The following is a 24,152-nucleotide window of genomic DNA, read 5'->3' on the forward strand; positions in this document are numbered from 1 at the left end:
ACCCCCTCTTATGCTTTGGAGAATCACAAGGCAGGTACAAACCCTTTCCAGAAAAGTTGCCACAAACCTTAGTCCACAATTTTAAGAGGTTCATAGATTCCCCGGAAGCTTTATTCCCAGCTCGAAGACCCCAGGTTAATAATCTGCTCCAGGGCATTCTGTCAGGTGGTAAGAGAGCTTCTAAATCCCAGCAGATGTTTTGAGGTGGTAGTAAGTGGGGTGAACCAAGGCCCGCATATTGTGAATCCTCATGTTGCCATTTATCTACCTTCAAGATGCCAAGGGGCATCTTGTGAGATCTAGAAGATTCTCTCTTTCACTTGAGTATGGTAGAAGAGTTTAAACAATTAATGTGACAGAAAAGCTTCACAATGATGTAAATTTCATGTTTTGTATTGGCAATAAATTTGGGAAAGTAGTGAACTGCAATCGGGGAAGCTTTAGAGGAAATGATCTCTCGTTTCGTGTTTTATTTCAATAGGAGAATGTGGCGGGTACAGAATGTAATGTGTGTCGAGAAGGATCGTTCTACTTGGACCCAGCAAATCCCAAGGGCTGTACCCGCTGCTTCTGTTTTGGAATAAGTAATCATTGTCACAGTACACATAAAAGAAGAGCTAAGGTATGCAAGGAAGTCGGAGTTTGGTTTTTAATTAGTACTTCCAAGTGGGGAAGAAGTGGATTGTCCTGAAGCATGAAGGGCTGGTGGAGATTTTATATCTTACTTTGTTGAAGTGTTAAACTTTGCCCTCGGCATCCCTCAGCTTGTGGTGCTTTTCCTACAAATGTTCTCATGCTCAGTGCCCCAGTCTGTCAGGTGGGCTCAAGCATCTCCTGCTCAGAGGGACCTTCCCTCAGCACTCCCTATGAGGTAGCTCACCCTTCTTAGTGTACTCTAGCATTTATCCCTCCCTGACATACTGTACATTTAGTTTTAAAATTTGTTTATTATGTATCTTCCTCCAACACCAGCATTTAAGCTCCTTATACATTCCCGGAGCCTAACACCGGATCCAGAATATAGTAGGTGCTTGACAAACACTCATCGCCTAAATGGAGTTGGTCGCTCTTCTCCCTTGCTCCTTCTTATCTGCTTATTTTCTTTCTGTTTTACTTTCTGTCTCAATTACTTTACATGAACATTTAAGTTAAATTTTTAAAGTTATTTATGTGAGTTTTTAAATTAACTCCACGAAACTGAAACTTTTGTTGCCTCCACTATTCCATGAACCAGCAGTCTCATGGTTGCTTTCTTTGTATGAGCAATGTCTTACGTCCAACAGATACTCAAGAAAAGGTTATTTTGTATATGTCATTCCCAAAAGGCTTGTAGATGAGGAAATAAAATTAGTTTATAAATCCACAGAAGTCTTCTATCCCCGGGGGAGTCCAGAAACACTATTCCTAATCAATGTCTTATCAATTCCTCCCCTCCCCCCATCATTTAACTCTTGGCTTCCTGTATGATCAGAGAAATATGTAGCGATGAGGATTTATTTGGAGGAAAGTAATGAGAGCAGGCCACTGTGTTCTACCTCACATTTGCTCTCTAACGAACTCACCATTAAAATGTGCCCATAGTCCTTGTTATTATTCCCACACTTATTTATATATTACTCAGACATTTAATGAACACCTGCTAAATGTCAAGAACCAGGATGTATACTGGAATACAAAGATTGATCCCACATACATATGATCACCGTTGTCTGAGAACTCCTAGTCTCTTTGGGGCAGTGGGAGGCAGTGCTGGGTGAGAGTTCTGTGCAAGCTCAGGAGGGGGCATATACAGGAAGCCTTCAGAACAAGATGGCCACCCCATGGTTCTTTCCATTACACTCAGCCATCACCAGAAAAGCTGCAGGCACACGTTTCCATCCTTTGCTCTTGTGTTCTAGTTTGTGGATATGATGGGTTGGCGCCTGGAGACGGCGGACGGAACAGACATCCCTGTCTCCTTCAACCCGGGCAGCAGCAGCGTGGTCGCAGACCTCCAGGAGCTGCCCTCCACAGTCCACAGTGCGTCCTGGGTCGCACCTCTTTCCTACCTGGGAGACAAGGTAAGGACGTCCTGTTGTTCTCCTGAGCCCTCGCCGGGCCCTGTCCAACACAGCGTGAGCATCATTTCCCGTCTGGAAGGAAGCATCAGGAAGTTCGGGTTACTAAAACTAAAGAAATCAGATGAACCACAAACACGGAAAAGATGCTGCCCTCCCCTGGGAGGGGCTGAGTTTACCCGACATATGTACACTCCCCAGCAAAGGAAATCATGCACCATGGCTTTTCTCTGGTTTTACTTAACCATTTAAATAATACCCGTTGCAAATGGGGCATGTGTGCTTTTCAAAGCCAGTGCTAAGAATTTTTTGTTTTAAAGCAGAAGAAAGGCTCCTTGTCAGGAAAACAAAAGCTGAAAAGTGACTCACGAGCTTATTAAAAGAAGCCAGGATCTGGGGGCAGCTTGGCTGTCATTAGTAGAATCGCAGGCAGTTCGTGAGATGCTCCTGTTCCTCTGGGAGCTTGTAAACAAGTTGCTCTTCCTTTGCTGCACAAATTGGCATAGCTTGGCCCCCTACACTTGTTTCAGAGGACGGAAGTGTGGGCTTCCTGTAGAAGCATCATCCGGTAATGTATGCACCGGGTAGCAGAGGGTAGAATGTTCTAGAAGGTGTAGATGTCACAGGGCCCAGCTTAGGAGGCAGCATATTCTCTTAGAATCACTAAATATGAGGGCCTTGTCAGCCGGAGATCTATAATTCTGTCTTCTGGTTGAAGGACTTTGGATTTTGACCTTTGAGTGTGGGCAATGTTGCTCCTTTCTTATAACCCCTCTCCTCCCTCATTTAATGCTCATCTTCGCCTTCACATGGCAATCCCATGTAGAGCTCGTCTATTACTCTGCAAACAATTACCCCAAAACTGTGCAGCTTAAAGCAACAGTCCTCTTGCCCAGTTTCTGTACATCAGGAATTCAGGAGTAGATGGCTCAAGGTTTCTCATAGCGTTATGGGCAAGATGTCAGCTGGGCCTGGCTCCAGACCTGGAGGGTCCACCTCCGAGCTCAGTCATGTGGTTGTCATAGGCCTCTGTTCCTCACTGGCTGCTGAGGGGAGCACTCATCCCAGGAGTCCCCCAGGTGCTACCTAAGACTCCCCCTTACAGGGCACCTGGCTTCTCCTAAAATAACCAATAGAAGGGGGGGGAGGGAGAGAGAGAGAGATGGAGAGAGAGAGAGAGACATGGAGAGAGAGGGGGAGAGAGAGATAGAGAGAGGGAGGGAGGGAGGGAAACTCAGAATAGAAACCACAATCTTTTTATGACCTACTTTCTGAAATAATGTACCCTTACTTCAGCCATATTCAGCTCATTAGAAGCCAGTCGTAAGTCCAGTCCAACCTCAAGGAGGAGCTTTAAGCTCCACCTCCTGAAGACAAGAGTACCAGAAAATCTGTGGCCATATTTTAAAAACCACCTTAGTCCATCAGGAAGATAATATTTAATCTCCATAGGATTCTTTTTTTTTTTTTTTTTCATTTTCCATAGGATTCTTTAAGTTATTAGCCTGGAATACTTCCAGACTCTACGATCATAGCTCTGTGATTTGGTCAGGTTGCAGATTCTAGGGGACTTTGGTGAATTGGGGCCCAGAAATGCTGTTCCCTCTCCCCTGCTCCAAATTATATGTGTGTCTCAAGAAGGGTGTTCTGTGCTGCCCCACTCTGAAGTGATACTGCCTCTTGCTTTTCTCTCTCAATTACTCCTTTCTTGAATGGTTTTTACCTTATGGATGGGAAGTGACAGGACCAGAGGTGAAGTAGCTCTCCCCAAACTATGACCTTAAACCTCCACCATGATCGTGTTACTAGGTGGCATTGAGAAAAGGTCTTTATACCCACCGGAGCAGTCTGGCAAGGCTTATGTGTGATGGTGTGGGAAATGCTCACCACCTGCTCTCAGGAGAAGTTTTTTAAAAAAATTATTTCTAGAGGTCCATTTTGTAACTGATAGATATTAACCAGTTCTCTCAGTGAAATAAGAAGCCAATGGCCTAGATTTCTTAGAGTAGCTATAGATTAAATGAACATTGGTTTAGACATCATCAAGAATAGAAAGATCTTCCTTCTTTCTGTGTGACTAGTATCTTTCTTTCTTTCTTTAAGATTTTATTTATTTACTTAAAATTTGAGACAGAGAGAGAGAATGAGAGAGCGAGGACACACAAGGAAGGGCAGAGGGAGAAGCAGACTCCCTACTGAGCAGGGAGCCTGATGTGGGGCTCAATCCCAGGACCTTGAGATCATGACCCGAGCCAAAGGCAGATGCTTAACCGACTGAGCCACCCAGGCGCTCCACTAGTATCTTTCATTTTAAGAGAAGCATCTTCTTGCTTGTGAAACAATCATGTTCACGCCAAACATTTTAAATAATATAAAATGGTACCAAGTAGAGAGCTAAAATACCATCTTCAATTCTTCACTCCCAAGATGACCACTAACAGGTAGATGGTATCTTTCCAGATCTCACATGCCTATGTGCTTTTTATGTGGTTAGTGTTTCCGTAGGCTCTTCTAATGCTTGTGCTCTTGATCCTATCATTACAATTTTAGGTTTCTTCATACGGAGGCTACCTTACCTACCAAATCAAGTCCTTTGGACTGCCTGGTGACATGGTTCTTCTGGAAAAGATGCCAGATGTGCAGTTCACTGTAGGTATCAGAACACAACCCAAGTGACTGGAAATAGTAGTTGCCATTGGTTGGTGATCCAAATTTGGGGCATCTTGATAAATAGCCTATAAACCAATTGGATTAAGTCATTTCCAATATTTTGTAGAAATCTAAAGGGACGTTGAAAGCTCCTTCTCAGGATCCTGCTTCCCCTCCCTATCCAGCCCCTATGGTTTCTCTTGTTTCTGCTCCCAAATAACATAACAGTATCTCACGCTTGCTTCTTCCAAGTTATTACTTCATGTTAAATTTTTTTAAATGTCTCTATCATTCAATTTTGTCTCACCAGTGTTTTTGAGACACTCAGAACATTGTTTTGGCCTTCCTGTTGGCAAGGCCACATCACCAGGCTCATAAAGGAGAGCAGATCCCTGTCCTTCACTCAAGTGTGAGCTAATAGGGGAGATGGAAGAAATAGACATGTAGCTACAATCCACTGAACAAAACGTATTTGAGGTGCAGTTCAAAACAAGACTCTGTGAGAATTGGGGTCCGAGTGGGGGCTTATGTGGTTGAGAAACTCTCAGAAGTCTTCATGGAAAGGGTTAATTTCGAGCCAGACCTTTCAGCAGGGGCTTGACAGGAGAAGCGCCCTTCCAGGGGCAAAGAAGAAGATAAACCAAGGCAGAGAGGCAGTGCCCAAGGGGTGACCTGTCCCACTTGGCTGTATTGTCAGTGACTCCCGAGTCATAGAAAACAAGCCCAGAAGGGTAGGAAAGAGGGTATCTAGTGCTATGCTATGTTGACAGTAGGGAGCCACTTTGGGATTTTCTGAGAAGAGAAGTGACATCTGTACATTGTGGACCAGCCACATGATCTAGAACTGCAATCTAGAAATTCCTTGTGGAAATTCCTTGTGGACCAGCCACATGATCTAGAACTGCAATCTAGAAATTCCTTGAGGGAATGTCACATTCTGCTCTGAACCTCTAGCCATCCAGGGCCCAGTGTCTTGAACACAGGTTGAGGTGTCTGAGCCTGAACTTGATTCTGTTTCTGGTTTTAGTGCTGTGGTTAAGGCAGTGCAATTACAGCTTCCTGAAGGTTTCTGTTTGTGTGTCATTCACCATAAGACAGGGACTAGCAAGTCTCACACATCTTGTCACAGCTGAGAGCCTGGCATTCTGGTAGGTTTTTGTGTTTAGGCACTGCTGTGTTGTGTTTTGTTTTCATTGGCACCCAAATTTGTTGAACTGTTGTTTTAAAAACTACGAGGAACCTTTGTCAGACATCTTGAAAATGAAACACCAGAGATTTTAGAGGGAAAAGAGCTTCACCAGAGAAATACCAGCCTGGCAGTGCTGGTAGTTCAGTTCCCTACTTTTTTTTTTTTCAGAATACCTCCAGCTCGGGCCATTAGTACACCAGTTCTCATTGTCAAAGAGTTTATTGTGCAAACGGTTGGAATTCATGGAAACGCGATGACCAGAATTTCTCCTGAATTTTACCTCCGAACATGGAAAATAATTTAGGCTCCTGAAACCTTCACTCTGCTGCTTTGTTCCAAACCACTCTAATTAAAAGCCTGTGGGGCATGTTTCTTAAATGAAGGTTTTCAGTGATTTGGGACGGCAGAGAATGGTCTTTTTTCTGAAACACCAGTGCTAGCGTTTGGAACCCCTTTGGGCTTGGGGCTGCAACAGAAAAGCTAGGGTTTTTGTTTGTGGGTTTGGGGTGGAGGTGCTGATGGTGGGTGTTGACCTTCTCATTATGCCCTGTTAGGAGTCCTTAAAGAGCCCCTTTTATGGAGATGGGGGTTCAGAGGCCAAGAGTGAACAAGGCTGGATCTCACGGGGAGTGGGCTGCAGAGCTCTCCCTCTTGCCCGTGGCATCTCCAACAGCTCGCCATCTACACAGCCTGCCAGCCATTCTGCCTGCCCTGCCCTCCTCATGAACTCTCCCACTGAAGCAGTTTCTTGCTACCAAAGTCTGGTCCTGTCAGTAGCAATGGAAATGCACCTTATACATTGACTGTGAAGCATGGTTTTTGTAAAACAGGAATAATAATAATCATCATCCATCTTTTTAGCCACTTTCAGTCAAGGGAATTTTCCTGGTTTCCTGTTTGTGAACATGCACTATATTAGGTATTATTTTCCTGTTTCCATTCACTAATCCTTTTGCCAGTCTGTTCATTTCACTGTTTATTAGAATCGAGTTTTCCATATAATGTAGTCACAGAAATTTGTTCTTATGGATTATAAACCTCAGAATATCTCAACCATGGCACTGATGTTTTTCTTTACATAGGGTCAGCACATGTCCATCGTCTACAAGGAACCAAGTAACCCACGACCAGACCGGCTGTATCATGTGCGTGTGCAGGTGGTGGAGGTAAAGGAAACACATGTAAAAAAATCGTTCTTTTTTAAAAGATTTTATTTATTTATTAGAGAGAGAGAGAGAGCACAAGAGGGTAAGTAGTAGAAGGAGAGGGAGAAGCAGGCTCCCCAGAGAGCAGGTGAGCCCGATGTGGGACTAGATCCCAGGATCCAGGATTGTGACCTGAGCTGAAGGCCATTGCTTTGGTGCCCCCAAAAATCGTTCTTGATGATCCTCTTTTGTTCTATGCTTTAGTTCTTTCAAGCATTTATGACTTTTATGTTATGAATTTAAAACTTTAATTATATTTATGTATATATAATTTGTATATATACATTTAAAATATAAGTTATATAAAATATACAGAGTTTCATCCCCATAGGGCTTTGTTTATACTATCTCTATGGCACTTAGCACAGTCTCCCCATCTCAGAGGTAACTATCCTTGTCTTACAAACCCTGTGAGCTTGTAAATGCTATGAGGTAGCTCCCTCCCATCCTCACGCCTTCCTCAGTGGCCAACAAATGCTTGGGATGAATGTATTGAAGAGCATGTGATTCTGTTTCTATGAAAATGGCCATGCCAGCAAAAATGGTGGGGTGGGAACGTCCACTAAATTCTCTCCTTCAGTAAAGCAATGAGAAAATTGGCAAAAATGGTTAGAATCGACTCTCTAGAGCTCTGGAAATTGACCACAGGCTCACAGCAATCTGAAAAGCGTTTAATCAAGAAAACTGACTGAATCTTGGTAAGAACCTCAGGCTCTGTGGCAGTCAGTTTGCTCTGTTCCCATCCCCCAGCCATATTTTCACAGTAGCCTTGAAAAGCAGTAGGTGACCACCAGCAAGGTGAAAGCCAGTAGTCCAGCAGCCACCAATGGAGACAGAGGGCATTGGAGCTTATGCGAAGCCTCACTCCCAGAGAACTGTCATAATTTGACCCATTGGAAGGTTTTCTGGAAGATGCTCCTTCCAAGGCTGTCTTTGTTTGATCTGACCTTTGGAGCTTTCCCAAAATGAAAAGTCTTTCCCTTAGGGCTGTCATTGAAAACATTTAGAGGTAGCTCCTTAACTTCATAGCTGACTGAGGTGATAGGTAACAGGACTGGAGATAATAATAGGCTAATCACAAAGCTTAAAATAAAAGGCTGGGAACAAGGCATACATAGGGGCTTTGCAAATCTCCCACACAATCTTAGAAAGGTAGAAGGCCACACATACTCAGGGGTGTGAGCATGCTCAGGAAAGGCCCTAATCCCTCACCTCTGACTCACCTGACAAGACCCTAAACCCTCACCTCTGACTCACCTTAAGGCTCTGAGCAAGCAGGAAGTGAAGGCTAAAGCAGAGTTGTTAGCTGCCTGGCTGAGTGTTGATGGGTCCCTCAACAGACCCACAGAACCCTTTTACAATGACTGGGGACTTTGGTTTTAGGCATTTAAAGAAATCCGTGTCCAGTCACTAGCTGACCACTAAGCTAACCAAGCAGAGACTTTAGCTGCCATACATGACAAAGAATACAGACTTTATAGAATTCATTCAGAAAAGTCATTAAGCAAAGACACCACCAACAACAGTGAACACTAACAACAACAAATTCTGGGGAGGGGAATAAATATGATTTCCTGAGTTGCCACATTACATTATGTTAAATGCCCAGCTGTCATAAATAAATAAATAAATAAAAATTTTTTGGAGATGTGTAAAACAAATAGGAAAGCATGGTCCATACATAGGGTAAATGGCAATAACCATAAACTTTCTGAGGAAGCCGAGACATTGGACTTATACAGAAAGACTTTAAATCTATATACATCAAAGAACTAAAGAATACCATGTCTAAAGAACTAAAGGAAAATAAGAGATCAATGTCTCACCAAATAGAAAATAGCAGTATTGAAATAGAAATTATTAAAAAGAACCAAATAGAAATTCTGAGGTTGAAAATTGCAATAAATGAAATGAAGATTTCCCTAAAAAGGCTGCTATGGACTGAATTGTGTCCTCTCCAAATTTTTGTGTTGAAGCTCTGATCTCTAGTTTGAGTATATTTGGAACAAAGAAGTCATTAATTAAATAAGATCATGAAGGTAGAACCATGATCCGATAGAATCAATGTCCTTGTAAGAGGCGATCCTGGAAGACTCTCTGTCAACTAAGTAAGACAGTGAGTTGGCAACCATCTGTAAGCTAGCAAGAGAGTTCTGACCAGGGACGAAACTGGTTGATCTTGATCTGGGACTTCTAGTCTCCAGAATTGTGAGAAAATAGATTTCTCATGTTTAAGCCACTGAGTCTATGGTATTTTCCTAAGGCAGCCAGAGCTAAGACAAGTGCTCAAGGTTCTGAAAGACAACAGAGTTGAGCAGGCAAAAGAAAGGAGCAGCAAATTTGAAGGTCAACTGAGATTATCTAGTCTGAAGAACAGAAAGTACAAAGAATGAGGAAAAACAAAGACCCTCAAAGACATGTGAGACAGAGTCAAGTGCACAGAATATGCATAATTGGAGTACCAGAAGAAGAGGAGAGAGAGAAAGGAAGAGAAACAGTATTTAAAGAAATAATGGCTGAAAACTTCTCAGATTTGATGAAAATCATTAATCAACACATCCAAGCTCAACAATCTCAAAGTAGGATAAATGCAAGAGATCCACACACAGAAACATCATAGTAAAGGTTCTGAAAGACAAAGAAAGAATCTTAAAAGCAGTGGGAGAGAACTACACGTCCAAGGTTCTCAGTAAGGTTGACATCTGACCATTCACTGGAACCCATGGAAATCAGAAGACAATGGGATGGCATTCAATGTGTTAAAAGAAACACTGTCAACAAAGAATTACATATACAGCAAAATGTCCTTCAGAGACGGAGGAGAAAGGAAGACATTACATTATAAACAAAACTGAGAGAATTCAGTGCTAACCAGCCCTCCTTGTAAGAAATACTAATGGGAATCTTTAGATTGAAATGAAAGGACACTAATAGACAATGGCTCCAATACATATTAGAAATGAAGAGCATTAGTAAAGGTAACAACATAAGTAAATATAAGGGGCAGTAAAAATATATCTTTTGTTTGTAACTTTTTTTCCTTCTGATTTAAAAGACAACTGCAGTACAGCAGGGATGAAATGAAGTGAATAGAAGCAAAGTTTTTGTGGACCATTGAAATCCAGTCCATATTTACATAAATGGTCCAGCATGGGCAAATACATAAGGGCTGAATATAGATAGTGGTTGTCTGGGACTCCAGGTGGGAATAGGTAGTAACTACAAATGGGCACAAAGGTTCTTTTTCTAGGGGGTGAAAATGTGAAATTGTATTGTGATGATTATACACTTCTGTAAATTTACTAAAAATTGTATACTTAAAATAAGGGACTATTACTGTATGTAAATCATATCTCAAGCTGTTAAAACTTTAAAGTCCTATTCCTATCATATTTATATGTAAATAACAATAATTACCATTTATTGAATGTCAACTACATGCTAGGCACTGGGCTGAAACTTTATATACACTATATTATTTAATTTGCTTTACTCTTCATCATAGTCCTGAGAGATTAGTTATTACTATGTCCGTTAAAGAGATGTGGAAACCAAATTTGAAGGAGGCAGCAGAATATAAAGATTATATATGAAAAGATGTTCAACATCACTAATCATAAGAGAAATGCAAATCAAAACCACAATGAGATACTACCTTATAGTCATTGAAATGGCTACTATTAAAAAAAATTAAAAACAGAGAATAACAGGTGTTGGGGAGAATGTGCAGAAATCGGAACACCTGTGCACTGTTGGTGAGGTTATAAGACAGTGGAAACACTGTGGAAAACGGTATTGAGGCTCCTCAAAAATTTAAAGGTCGAATGACCATATGGTCCAGCAATCCTGCTTCTGGCTGTATATCCAAAGGAATTGGAAACTGGGGTTTGAAGCGCTGTTTGTGCACCCATGTTCACTGCAGCCCTATTCGTAGTAGATCAGAGGTAGAAACAACCAAAATGTCTCTTGGCAGATGAATGAATAAAGCAAATATGGTATATACATCTATTGGAACACTATATAACCCTGTCACATGCTGGAATATGATAGTTCTAGCTAGATAGATGCTAGGGCGTAAGGGGATGACATTATGCCAAGCGAAATAAGCCAATCACAAAAAGACAAATACTGCACGAGTCCACTTAGATGAGGTATTTGAAGCAAATTCATAAAATCAGAAAGTGGAATGGTGGTTGCCAGGAAGGGGGGGAGGAGGAAATGGGAGTTATTGCTTAATAGGTACAGAGTTTCTGTTTTGCCAGATGATAAAGTTCTAGAGATTGGTTGTACAATAATGTGAATATAATTAACACCATTACACTTAAAAATACACTTCAAAATGGTTGAGATGGTGAATTTCATGTTGTGTGTTTTTTACCATCAGAAGAGTAAAATAAAATAACATAAATGTGTGTGTGCAAGAAAAGATTGAGTTTCCTGTCCCGATTATGTGTGTTTAATGAGTGATCTAACTACATGACCCAGTGGCCTTCCATTTGCCTCTTTCCTATATCATTCTCGCTCAGCATTTACTTGCACACACAGAAGTACATTTTAAAATAAGGATAACACTGGGAAGTCTCATTTCATTTTACTCATTATTTCCTGCTTTCATTTTTCCCCTTTCATGTGGCACTCTCTTCTTGGGAATAACCCAGGGCACCTGACTTCTGAATTACAAATCCACTATTTTTTACTTATTTATTTTATTTTTGTCTATTCTATTCTATTCTCCTGTATGCCCTGTAAATGTCTTCCCTTTGACTTATGCTGGGTGTCTGTCTCTCTGAAACCCCCCAGAAGTGAGCCTGCCGAGGGGAAACCTTGCCTCTCTGTTTTCACGCGTAGGGAAACTTTAGACACGCCAGCAGCAGCGGCCCGGTGACCCGGGAAGAGATGATGATGGTTCTGTCCAGCCTGGAAGACATGCGCCTCCGAGGCCTCTACTTCACCGAGACGCAGCGGCTCTCTCTGAGCGGGGTGGGGCTGGAAGAGGCCTCAGACACAGGAAGTGGGCGCAGAGCACACAATGTCGAGATGTGTGCCTGCCCCCCTCACTACACTGGTGACTCATGCCAGGTAGGAAGTTCTCCTCCCCCATAAGACTCCCCTGCAGGACCTCCGTGGCGGGACCTCCTCTCTGCCGCCCGGCACTGCTGCCCGGATGGTCGGCAGCACTCTGCCCAGCAGACAGGTGTCCACTGGGCTCAAGCTTCTGTCTTCCCCGGGACCACCTCCAGGTAGTAAATAGGAAAAAGAAATCACAAACATCTCTAATTCCACAGGAAAGCCACAGGCACTCAAGAGATCCTGAGGGTTGTTGAAATCGGGACTTTCTGGGGACTCGAAAGGAGCGTCCAGGATTTGAGGCACTGCCTTCCCATTGGGCAACCTGGGTTTCTCAGGCTGTTCTTGAACGGAGAGTCCCTGCGACACCCGCTGCTGATAGACTTAGAGCCCAGAGAATGTCCTGATTCTTCCAGGGGAAGTTGTGGCCTGATTTCCTAGCTCCCAGCAGACCTTCCTTCATGTGAGGCCCAGCCAGTCTGACTTGTCCTCAGATGATTAAAAGGTGCCATAAAATGAAACTGTTTCATATCTCAAGCTGTAAGAATGGGAGGGAGAGAAAGCACAATGTTTAGTGCAGTTATTAGGAAATAGCAAACATTGTCACTCGGCATATTCCCTACACCCCGCGTGTGTACATTCTGCAACATCCTTCCCTTTCTGTCCTCACCCCTCGGAAGCAGAAAGCCCCCACGGGATCTGAACTCCAGTTCCTTTTTTAACCTGCAAATATCACTTGTGCTGGTGTTCTGGAGACTTCTGTCTTGTTACATGTAGTCCACAGGTGGCTACCTTCTTCTCCCCCCACCCCGCCCCCTTCCTTCTATCTCATTTCTGGCCCACCTAAATAAAATCATAGCCCCAGGGAAGGAGTGGAACCTCTCCATTACCAGCCTCCTGCCCAGGGTGTGTTCTCTGCGCATGACTCAGCCTGTGATTTGCAGCTGCTCTGATCGGCCAGTGCCGTCTGCGGGGTGAGGTGGGTAGAAGGTGGTGCGTGCCCCACCTCGCAGGAATTACAGAGCGGCATGCTTCCCTGTGGGACTGTTATGTGTGCTCTCTCACAGGCTGACTCATGGGTGAAGTTTACAGGTGGGGCCTCCTGCCGCAGACAGCCTGCCTCACCTGAGTCAGGCGGGCCTGGGCACTGAGCAGGAAGCGCAGGTATAAGAGGAAGAGGCAAGCTTGCATGCCGCCAGCAGGACGCCCAGGGACCAGGATGCCCCCAGCAGTGAGGTGGTCAGCCAGGAACGCCGGGTGGCTATGGATCTTGGGGGCAGCCCTGGGGCAGTGTCTGGGATATAATTCGCAGCAACAGAGGCTAGCGTTTCTTCAGCCTCCAGGTCAAAGTCATCTGCAAGCAAGTCATGCGGACTTTAAGCCCAGCCAGGTAACATCATCCCCTTTTACATTCTGGTTTGGGATGGGGAAGGGTTCTTAGCTTTGTGACATTTGAAGTGAAGGGGATGAATGAGTTCTGGGTGGGCTGGGGGAAGGGGCCCAGAGCCTCCCTGTCCCATTGACTGACAGTGTTTATTAGGGTGCCTGACAGATTGCTCTCCTGGGCTGTTAACCACAAACCTTATAAACAACAGCCCACCTGGAAATGCCCAGGCAGCTCAGAGTTTGAACATTTGTGGGACGTTAGTACCCTATGAAACTTTGTGCCCTTTTGAGAGTAACCCAACCCCTAAGATAAAGAAGTCCAAAGCCTGTAGACCTCCAGATTTTTCTTGGAAGAAAATTTACCTAAAAAGTAAACCACAAGAATCAGTGAAATCCGTGTTTAAGAAAAGTGATGAGATCAAGTTTGTATAATACCTAGTAAGACATGCTTCAATTTGCCAGGCATTAAACACTCATAAATTCTGTGCACTCTCTCTCTCTCTCTCTCTCTCTCTCTCAACTTTCTGGATATTTACATGTCTACTCAGAGACATAAATCCTATGTCTACTGAAATAACCCTGAAAACCTGATAGGGACATAATTTTCTCATTTGTCCTGGAAAAGTTTATTGGAAAAGTTATCCTGAAAAATTGTCGCTTAAAAAAATAGTTGCTAAACCATTTGACTGAAATAGTATATTAGGATACATTCATTTTCACGTAGGGTAAGTCTTCAGTACAATCTGTGAGCTTTACAGAGGTGAGAAAATGATTATATTTCAGTAACTGACAAATGTTCTCCCTAAGAGTCACGTGATAGGTACAAAACTCTCTCAGGGGACTTTTTCTGTTTCTAATCCAAAGCAAATTAGGGTGGGTGGGTTTAGTTTTAATCAGGATGGACTATCTTCCCTCCAAAGCATGTTTAATTAAGGCTTTGTACTCAGGCAGGTTGTCATAAATGAACCATATATATATATTTATTTATTTATTTGGATAATTTGTTCTTTACGAAATATGATTGTCTCATAAACATGTAACACGATATATGGTGGTAATTAAGAGGTACTTAGTAGCAGAGAATATTTGCTTGTAGATATGATCACACCACCAGTGGCTGACTTTTGTTCGAACATATCTCTCAGTTGTGTTTTCAATTAAAGAACATTCCTTTCATACTTCGATTCTCCTGTAGACAAGCCTATTCATATAACACATAAAGCAATCTCATTTTTTGCAATAGCTTCTTTTGCCTAAACATGGTTTCTAATAGCTGAAGGGAAAAATATATTGGGAATTATAATCTTACTGTGTACAATGTGTAGTAATTGGTAATTTGGGGAGAGGCTCCAATCAGACACTGAGATACTCCACTCTAGGGAGTACATGAGGCTTTTTTCTCCAGCCCTATCAGGTTAGCTGCTTCCTCTTTCCCACCTGACCAGGTAGAAACTTTAATAAATGAGAATGGACAGTTCATTCAAAATTTCCCTTGAGTGTAGCTTCAGAGTCTTACAGACTTAGTGCTGTTTAAAGAGGATTAGATAAAAGATGTTTTATCTTGAAATATTATTTTTCTGGATATTTTAGATAGGGCATATGAGGAAGTCATTAAAGAAACTGGGGGCAGCATTTGGTTTTAATCACTGTACTGATTCAATCTGCCAAAATAAGCAAAATGTCTGTGATTCTCTTTAAAGACAGAAATCTAAATAATTTTTAATGGCTGGTGTTGAAAGTGTTGTTTCTTTTTCTATTGGGGGCATTCATAACTAGAATTTTTTTTTAAAGATTTTATTTATTTATTTGACAGACAGAGATCACCAGTAGGCAGAGAGGCAGGCAGAGAGAGAGGAGGAAGCAGGCTCCCCACTGAAGCAGAGAGCCCGATGCAGGGCTCGATCCCAGGACCCTGGGGTCATGACCTGAGCCGAAGGCAGAGGCTTTAACCCACTGAACCACCCAGGCGCCCCTAGAATTTTTTTTTTAATATCAGTTCATCAAAAAAAAATGTAATTCCTTTCGTCCATATGAAAAATATTAACTCGTCCTGGAAAGAGACATTGCGTAGAGATAGAAATAATCAAAGGAGTATTGAACTAGAGAAGACGACCAGCCCAACAGGATTCCCTCCAGCGGGTCTTCATGTGTCCTATCAGAACTGAATACCCCTGCAGGGTTCTGTAGAGAACGCAAGCGTGTTCTTCTCCCCAGGGTTCCCGGTTGTCCCTAGACCAGTGCATGGCAGTGACGTGAGTCCTGTTCTGCCATTATCACATTGATCCAAATGAAGACTCATTAGTTCCCCTTCTTCCCACACTGCCTCCCCCTCCAGTCCAAACCCACCCTTGGAGGGCGAATGCCTACCAAAAGAGAACTTGAAGGGATTTTCTTAGAGACCCTCCTGCTAAAGACTGAGATCCCAACCCTCTTTACCCCTCCACCCTTCCTCCCCTCCATTCTCCCTAAATCAGTTGAAGGAGAGGAAGCCATTTCCACAGTCCTCCCCTTTCTCTGACATCCCCCTACACGTCTCCCGCTCTGGCACAAGCACACACTCCTGCCGTGGTGTGGAAACAAGGTAGCACCTGATGTAGAGAGCCAGTGGACCGGCCAGTGTTTCAAAGTGGAAATCTACACACCAGCTAAGGGACAAAAGACTGAATGAGCAAACACTTGACAGTCAAAATTGTCACATGCTTTGGATAATAATTCTTTCTTTATATTGACTAAATGCCTTGTTTGAAAAACAGGGTTGTAGCCCCGGATACTATCGGGATAACGAAGGCCCGTATACCAGACGATGTGTTCCCTGCAATTGCAACGGACATTCCAGTCGATGTCAGGATGGCTCAGGAATATGTATCGTGAGTAAACTGATAGTCTAGAGCTACTCGCAGGCAACCTGTGTCTCTCTGTCCCCCCCCCCCCCACCACTCCCCTGGGCCCTGAGACATCAAATGTCCCATTTGCCACTAAACAGAGGTTGCTCTGTAAACGTAGGAGGCTCCAGTGTGATCAGGCTGAAATAGTTCATACTCTACTGTTTCCTTCATTTTCACACGTGCCGTTGGAGAGTCAGAGAAGTCCTTCTGTGAACAGGGAAATTACACATTAGCCTCTCAGTCTCTGCTTCATTGAGTGTTGTTAGTGGCTGCGTCCTGGGACTTAATTCCTGCTGGAAGATAGCAAAGCAGAGCCACCACTTTGGGCCCCCATTTGGTGGGAGTGACAGGAAGTAGCAGGAGCCGTCAAAAGAGCCGTAGACCCAAGTATATGATGGGGGAGAAGATGCTAAGAAAGGCTTAAGGGGCATTCAAAGTCACTCAAACACCAATCTCCCATGGGCACCAAGACAAAGCGGGCTTATATAGGAAGACAGGTGAAGGGAGTCCTTGCTGTCAATGGCTTATCCCCTGGAAAACAATCTTCTTTGAGAATATTTTTTAAAAAAATATTTCCTATTCAAAATGAGATTCTCAGGAAATTTTTCTTTTGTATCCTTTTAGACATTGTTTATTCTGCCTTCCTCTCTTTCATCCCTGGGAGCCAGGGCCTCCCAACCTTGAAGGAGAATGGACAGTGACAGAGAAAGGAGAGAGAATCAATACCCCCAGACACACAAGCCCCTACTTATGGGGTGCTCTTTGGAAATATATTCTTCTGGCACAGATTTCCTTTGCATTGTGTAATGCATCGAGAGTGTGTTTCAACTCTTTGAGCTCCTAGACTGTATTAAGCCAAGTTCAGCATGTCCCAGGGAACTGTTTCTTTTGCAAGATGGGACAGGCCAGGACAGGACGTTGTTGTAAAGAGCCTGATAGGATATTCCATAGGACTTTAACTTTGTAAATGCAGAAGGAATAAAAGACATTGGGAAAGATGATTTTTCAGCTCCTAAGTATTCTTTTATGATAGTTTATACTTCATACTGTATGCTGTGTGTAACACAGGTAGGTGCTTTAATTTAAAATAAATATTTATCTTGTTACCGAACTGTCGCTAGATGTCGAGTCCACTTTATAAAAGCTGCCAAAGAACAAAGCAGGCATTCTGTGTAGTCCATTCACCCAGTGAAAGGATCACTGGTGAGTCATAATTCCTCTGTTTTAATCAAACAGGAAGATTTTCTTTCCCATTTCCTTTCTTTGTAGCTCTGTCTTCACTTGTCCCTAATGGCCATATGGTCTCTAGAAAGAATTCATTCAGGAAACCTTTACTGAGCATTTGCTATTGTGGGAGGTACTGAGCTAAATGCTGTGGTTAAAACCATACAACATAATCCCCACTCTCCCCAGGCCTGCTGTCCGGTGCGGAATGTACCCCCCCCACCACCACCACAGGCCCAGAGCCCCTGCCTGCACTCACTTTACTGCTCAGTGGCAGGCACTGAGGCTGCCACTGCTCTGGGGGGTGGGGGATGCGCATTGCACGGGAGCCAAGGATGCAGCCCTCCTTCTCAAAGAGCAGTAATGACGAGATCAAGTACTTGTCACCGTCAAATAGGCTGGTTCCTCTGCAGACTGGCCTTCACCACTCAGAATCCAAATTCAGTTTCTGAAATCTGGGGCCTTCACACATACACACACAAATCTCCATGTGATTTCAAGAATAAACTTTGAAGTCTGGAGAGAAAGTCGCTGGAGTCCTTGCTGATAAAGCCGCATGTGTCCAGGAGCAGCAGGCCATGTGTTGCGTGGGCACCGTCAGCCCAAAGGACCTACAGGGACAGGCCTTTTCTCTTTGCCGAGGCCCTGCCTCTCCCTCTTCTCCTTGCCAGCTTTCTCCCCGTGTTTCTACCTCTCCCCAACTCCCCTCACCTTTCACTGTCTCCATCACACCTCATCTACTTCGCTGTTCCCATGTTCTTTCCTTCCTCTGCCTTTGGTTTTCTTTCATTTTTTACTTCCTGCCGCTTGAGCATGACTTATCTGAAGCTCACAGCCGACACAAGGCTCCTGGCCAGACTTCCACATCCAAGGGGTGTGCTGTGTCCAGCTACGTCCGCCCCACTTTGCCCTTCACCCTTCAGAATACCAGTGGCTTCATGTTGCCTGTATACCCTGCCAGGCTCCTGCAAGACTGAGCTGCTGTGTCCACTGTTCCCCATGCCCGGTGGGCCCTCCCTTCAATTCTCTACCCAGTCAACTCCTCTCCCTTTCTCCTCCACGCAGGAGGCATCATCACCTCCAGAAGCTCTTCCTGGAGGTCCCTCTTGCTCTTGTGAGATGCCGGCACACGGTGATCATCGTATTTTCCACATTATATTGAACATGTCCACTCACAGGGTTCTGTCTGCTCCCTGGTCAGGGTGCCGATCCGTCTTTGCAACCCTAGTACTTAGCATGGGTGGACACAGAGTAAATGCCCAATGGATGTTTGGTGTTAGATGGAGCTAGGAGAGCACATGCTATGGGAGTAGATGTAGACTCATTCATTCATTCATCCATTCATTCGTTCATTTATTTGCAGTGAACCTCAAGCAAACTTGATAGACAGATGTCTCCAGTTTGCAGGACTGAGAAGGACACCTTCCAGGGTAGATGCTCTCGGCTGAGGGTGGGGCTATCTCAGCCATTCTTACGGGACCTTATCAAGCAACACAGGTTCTCACCCCTATGATCTTCTCCCCACTCCCTAGGAGGACCAGAGTTTGGGGCGTTTTCAGTAGGACACAGATGGCGTGGTTGCAATTCTTGTTTCTCTACTTCCTCGCTTCCCAATGTTTTCAGATCAGATCAGGATACAGGATTAACATGTATCTCTTCAGCAGCTCTATTCTTCTTTAAGATCGCCATTTCGAGTTTAAAAAGGAAGGAAACTAAGGGGAAGAGGTAAATGATTAGTTCAATAGAATGACTGTTTTGTGAGGGAGGCAGGACGTGGACAAGGGAAAAGTGAAGGAGAGACCAGTCTGTGGACCCGATAACCCACAGCGTGGATTTGTTCCCAGCCTCCAGGCCTGCGGGAGAAGCCTCCACGGTGGGCACATGTGGGGGAAGAGGGAAGGATTCAGGGCCGGGATGAGTTTTCTGGAGATGATCCCATGTTAACATGTGAGCAGCCTCCTTTGTGTGTCTAGTGCAATTTCATATCTGGAAAAAATAGGAGAAGATGTCTTAACATCTTAGTGGCTTGTGTAATTGGCCGTTATTCAAAGGTTTGTGAAGGATGGATCTGTTTAAGCTGAAGAAACAGATCACTTGAGGAGGAAGGGACATTATATCTCACATTCTGAGCAGGACCATGCCCACTTAGGATATACATGTGGGTTGTTTCTCACAACCCAGCTTCAGATATTCCTGAAAACTCACATCCATTAAAGTTTCCTACCAAGCCCCATCTCTGCATACAGAGGTAAGATTTGTGAGGAATTTTTAAAATATTATCCTTACTCCAGGCCATATAATTAACACAGAGTATCTCTGTGTAATTCAGAGTAGCTCTGAATTATCAAATGCCCACAATAAGGGGAGTTTTCCTGGATAGTTTTGTTCACTCAGATATTTGTTACTGGAATAAAACCAAGAAATGTCATAGGGGGCTAAAAATTCCACAAAATAAACAACTATGATACAGTTCTCTAGGATTTGTCTCATTGGACTGCTTAGTTGGAAAGTTGTCTCACCTCAGTACTTTACTGAAGGACAGCTTTCCGTAAACATTGACTTTGACATGAAAATAATTGGATTTATGTAAACACACAATGTAGATAAACTTATCTTGCTTATTTGAGACGCTGGAATTAAACTGAGGGCTTTCTTCTGATACAGGACAGCTTTTTTGTTTTAACAAATTCCACATGTTAAACCTATTACGACTATATTCCTCTTTAGTATATGGTCATTACTGATTTACCAAGCAATATCAAGTTAATTTTCATAGAAGCTGTTCTTAGAGGAAGAGGTTGGGGGTTGACATTTTGCTGAGGCTCTTTTTACAATCCTCCCAGCAACCTTGGAAAGTGGGTATTATTTCAATGATATATCTTAAGAGAACTAGAATGTGTATAAATCATTCATTCAATAAAACTGATTTGTAAAAAAAAAAAAAGAGGCTCAGAGGTGAAGTTTCTTGCCCAAGACAGTACAACTATGAAACATTAGAGTGAGTCTGGATCCAGCTGTTCTTCCTCCATTTCATCTTCCAAATGCAAGCCCCAGAGTGGATGGAAGGATACTTACATTTTTTTTTTTAATTTAGCACCAACAATAATTGGATTGACGGGAAAAATATACCCTTCGTGGACTGATATCACCGTACAATCAGAGGACCTGAGTTATAACTGTGTGAGGAATGAAAGTGGTAGTGATCTTAATAATAATCAGTGTAATCGGTTGCTGTTAATTGCGTGTTCCTCTGTCCCAAGAACTGCCAGCACAACACCGCGGGAGAACACTGTGAGCGCTGCAAGGAGGGTCACTATGGGAACGCCCTCCAGGGATCCTGTAGAGTCTGCCCCTGTCCTCACTCAAACAGGTACTGGGAGAGCTTAAAAATAACCTGTAGAGACAGGAAGTGGTTTGGTGGTTGCCTGAAACGGGGTAGGGAGTTGGGGGACACGGGAAGTGACGGCTAAGGGGGTGGGATTTCTTTTTGGGATGATGGAGATATTTTAAAAGCGATCATGCGGGATAGTTTGTACGACTCTGTGAATCTGCTAAACACCACGGGGTTGTATACTCGAAATGGGTGAGTGGTATGGTATGTGAATTATGGCTCAGTAGAGCAGTTACATTTTAAAAAGAACACACAAAAGTGCAAAACAAAAGCAAAACAAACAAAACAGTTTTCCAAGTATACACTTGGGCGTTTTTCCTTTTCCTCTTTCCTTTCACTCTTTGTTTAATGGCTGAACATTATTTACTGAGCGCCCAATACGTGGCTAGGAGCCGGTGTTCTCTAGGTGCTGGGGCGACTACAGTAAAGCAGACTGGCAAAGTCTCCTGTCTCATGAGGCTTCACCTGGAGAATGTGGGCAGGGGCGGTTGGCACACTCAAGAAATAAATGCACAAATAAATAAGCTTCATTTCAGACTGAGATGGGCTATGCGGTTGATAACAGGGTTATGGGATCGGTAGTGAGTGAGCAGACTCTTTACAGAGGAGTAGGAGGGTTTTCTGGGCAAGGAGCAGGGAACGATGAAATGGAATAAGTTGGGTAGTGTCTCAGCAATGAAGGTCTGAGGCAAGGAAAAGACTAGACAGCCTCTGTGGTGATGTGTTCGGGGAGAAGGAGGCAGCTGGAGCGCATTGCAAGAGAAAAAGCCAGGAGGCGAGTTGGGCGGGGCCCCCAGGGTTCAGACCCCACAGGACCTTGCAGGATCTAGTAAGGCACTGGATTTATCCTCAGTGTGTTGGAAGCCACAAGACAGTCCTGACCCATGGAGGGATGTGACCTGTCATTCAGACTCCAGCACGGCAGATCCATTACGTAGGTGGCAAGCTGCCACTTGTATTCCATGGTAACTCATATTCTATTTGGGCTTCTTGGTACCTGGTCCTGTTCTTGCCCACTATGACACATTTGTGGTGGGTCCAAGCAAAATAGAGCACAGCAACAAAGCAAGAGTTGATTGGAAAAGCAGGAAGATGCCGCTAAGAGTGTAGGCAACGCACCCACTCAGGAACAAGTGCAGACCACTAGGCTGATTAATATCAGACCAGTATCCGAGAAATTGGCCACATTAGCAGAAGTCTCTGCCCAGCTGTGGCTTTCCTGAAGATGTATGTTGGAACCGGGCATCCTGTTTTGTTCTCTGGGTATTTGATACTCCTTAAACCGGTCCAGTTCTGCGGCTTGATTTGCAAAGGGATTTATCACTTGATACTTGCGTAGACTTGTTGGAACAGAAGCCAGAGGGAGTAGATGTTCACCGGGTACTTGGGGAAAACTTTTCATCTTTGGTTGCAAAGCACATTGTTATCACGAAGGCCAGCTTCTGACTTTCATGCAGTTGAAGTAATGCATGGTTCCTCAGATTTATCAATGAAACACTGTTTTTATCTAATTCTCCCTCCAGTGATATTCATGCTGTTGACAAATTTCTACCTGTCCCTCTAGAAGCATAACTCTATCCATCTATTAGGCCGAGAGAAGCTTCCTAGATAAGAATTCTCTTATCAGCACGTGATAAATGGAGTTACTTTCCCTCAGATTTACGAGGGTGTAATGTTCATAGACATCCCTCAAGGCAACAGAGTTTTTTCATGATCTGCTCACTTAATTAAAAAAAAAAAAAAAGCTTCTCAAATATGCACGAGTTTAGGACAAAAAGCAGAATCAGAATGCCACAGCTTGATTTCAGAAATGTAAAGATCACCGATGATTGTGCCCACAGAACTATCTAGATGGGCAAGATTGCTCTGTACCTTGGTCCCTCTGGCCTGGTGCCTTTTCCTCCTGGGAGATTATGTGCCCAATATGAAAGAACTAGAATAAACACGGAGGAAAATTTTTTGAAGAATCAGAACTCTCTGTTCTTTTTTTCTGCCTAGACTTGTTTTATTCCTTCTTTGTTATTCCTGGAAAAATGCTGTTGTAATCATCTCTTTCAAAGTGAGTTACTTTGCTCTGTCTCAAGTGAAGGAATGCATTTCTCTAAGCCAAAAATAAAACCAAATATATGCCTTCAGTCCTTACTTACCAAGATATGCCCAGTGTGAGCTGAAATAGTCCATCATTATCTATACACGTCTTAATGGACACATTTTTCTTCATATAAAAAGCAACCAGAGTCTTGGTGTCTTTTTCCATTTAATGCAAGTCAGTGCGTTGTGGCAAAAAAAAAAAAAAATAATGAGCACAAGGACTATCGATTTATATTTTTACTGAGGCTTTTTTCTGTCTTCCTTTAAGCTTTGCCACTGGCTGTGTTGTGAATGGGGGAAACATAAGATGCTTCTGCAAACCCGGATACACAGGCACACAGTGTGAAAGGTGGGTGCTGCCCCTCCCCCACTCCTGCTCTGCCCCTCCCCCAACCCCCTCCCCCAGCCTGCAGGGAGGGTGGGCTCTGCAGTCAGGCTGCAGCAGGCACTGGCTGTGGGTGGGACTGTGCTGGGTTGTGGCTCAGAGCTAGGTGGGGCTGTTGGTTTCACCGAGGCTGGAAAAAGGTCCCTAGGGAAAAATACAGGACTGCTCATTTAATAAATCATTAACCTCCTTCTGTTTCTTGTTTTTCACATGTTTCAGAAATTTGAGAATGAGATCCAACATATCACAGCCCTATGGACCCCCAACACATACTCCTACATACGCCTATCCCCCTGCACACTCACTGGTGCCCCTCCCCCTATGTATTGCTACCTGCCCCTCCCCCTCCACAGCCCTACAGACTTATATCCCCTACCTGTCCTTACTACTCCTATCTCCATATAAATTCTTCCTTACATACTCCTACCGCACTATACACATTCCTACATATCCCCACCTACCACACACGTGTCCTTATATATCCCTTCCTGGTACACATAACCCTCCCTAGCCCTAGTTCCCTATAAACTCATCCTTTCATACTCCTCACCCTACAGATCCATCCCTATGTACCCCACCCCACATACATCCCTACTTGCATGGACACACACATACAACTCGAC

General features: G+C 43.7%; 1 protein-coding gene across 3 annotated transcripts in view; it reads left to right on the forward strand.

Moving 5' to 3' along the window:
- LAMA3 (laminin subunit alpha 3) overlaps window positions 1–24,152 on the forward strand; it is a 268,973-nt gene that overhangs the window by 178,573 nt on the left and 66,248 nt on the right. For 2 of the 3 annotated variants that reach the window (XM_046025313.1, XM_046025314.1), the window contains 8 exons: window positions 482–622; window positions 1,899–2,060; window positions 4,608–4,706; window positions 6,978–7,061; window positions 11,949–12,179; window positions 16,307–16,420; window positions 20,923–21,032; window positions 23,413–23,493. In XM_046025313.1, the coding sequence (XP_045881269.1) occupies window positions 482–622; window positions 1,899–2,060; window positions 4,608–4,706; window positions 6,978–7,061; window positions 11,949–12,179; window positions 16,307–16,420; window positions 20,923–21,032; window positions 23,413–23,493 (1,022 nt within the window). Of the gene's footprint in view, window positions 1–481; window positions 623–1,898; window positions 2,061–4,607; window positions 4,707–6,977; window positions 7,062–11,948; window positions 12,180–13,198; window positions 13,558–16,306; window positions 16,421–20,922; window positions 21,033–23,412; window positions 23,494–24,152 lie in introns of those variants that run through there. The other variant, XM_046025315.1, reaches the window with a different exon arrangement.

This window comes from Meles meles, chromosome 12 (genome assembly GCF_922984935.1).
Source record: "Meles meles chromosome 12, mMelMel3.1 paternal haplotype, whole genome shotgun sequence".
Classification (NCBI taxonomy): domain Eukaryota; kingdom Metazoa; phylum Chordata; class Mammalia; order Carnivora; family Mustelidae; genus Meles; species Meles meles.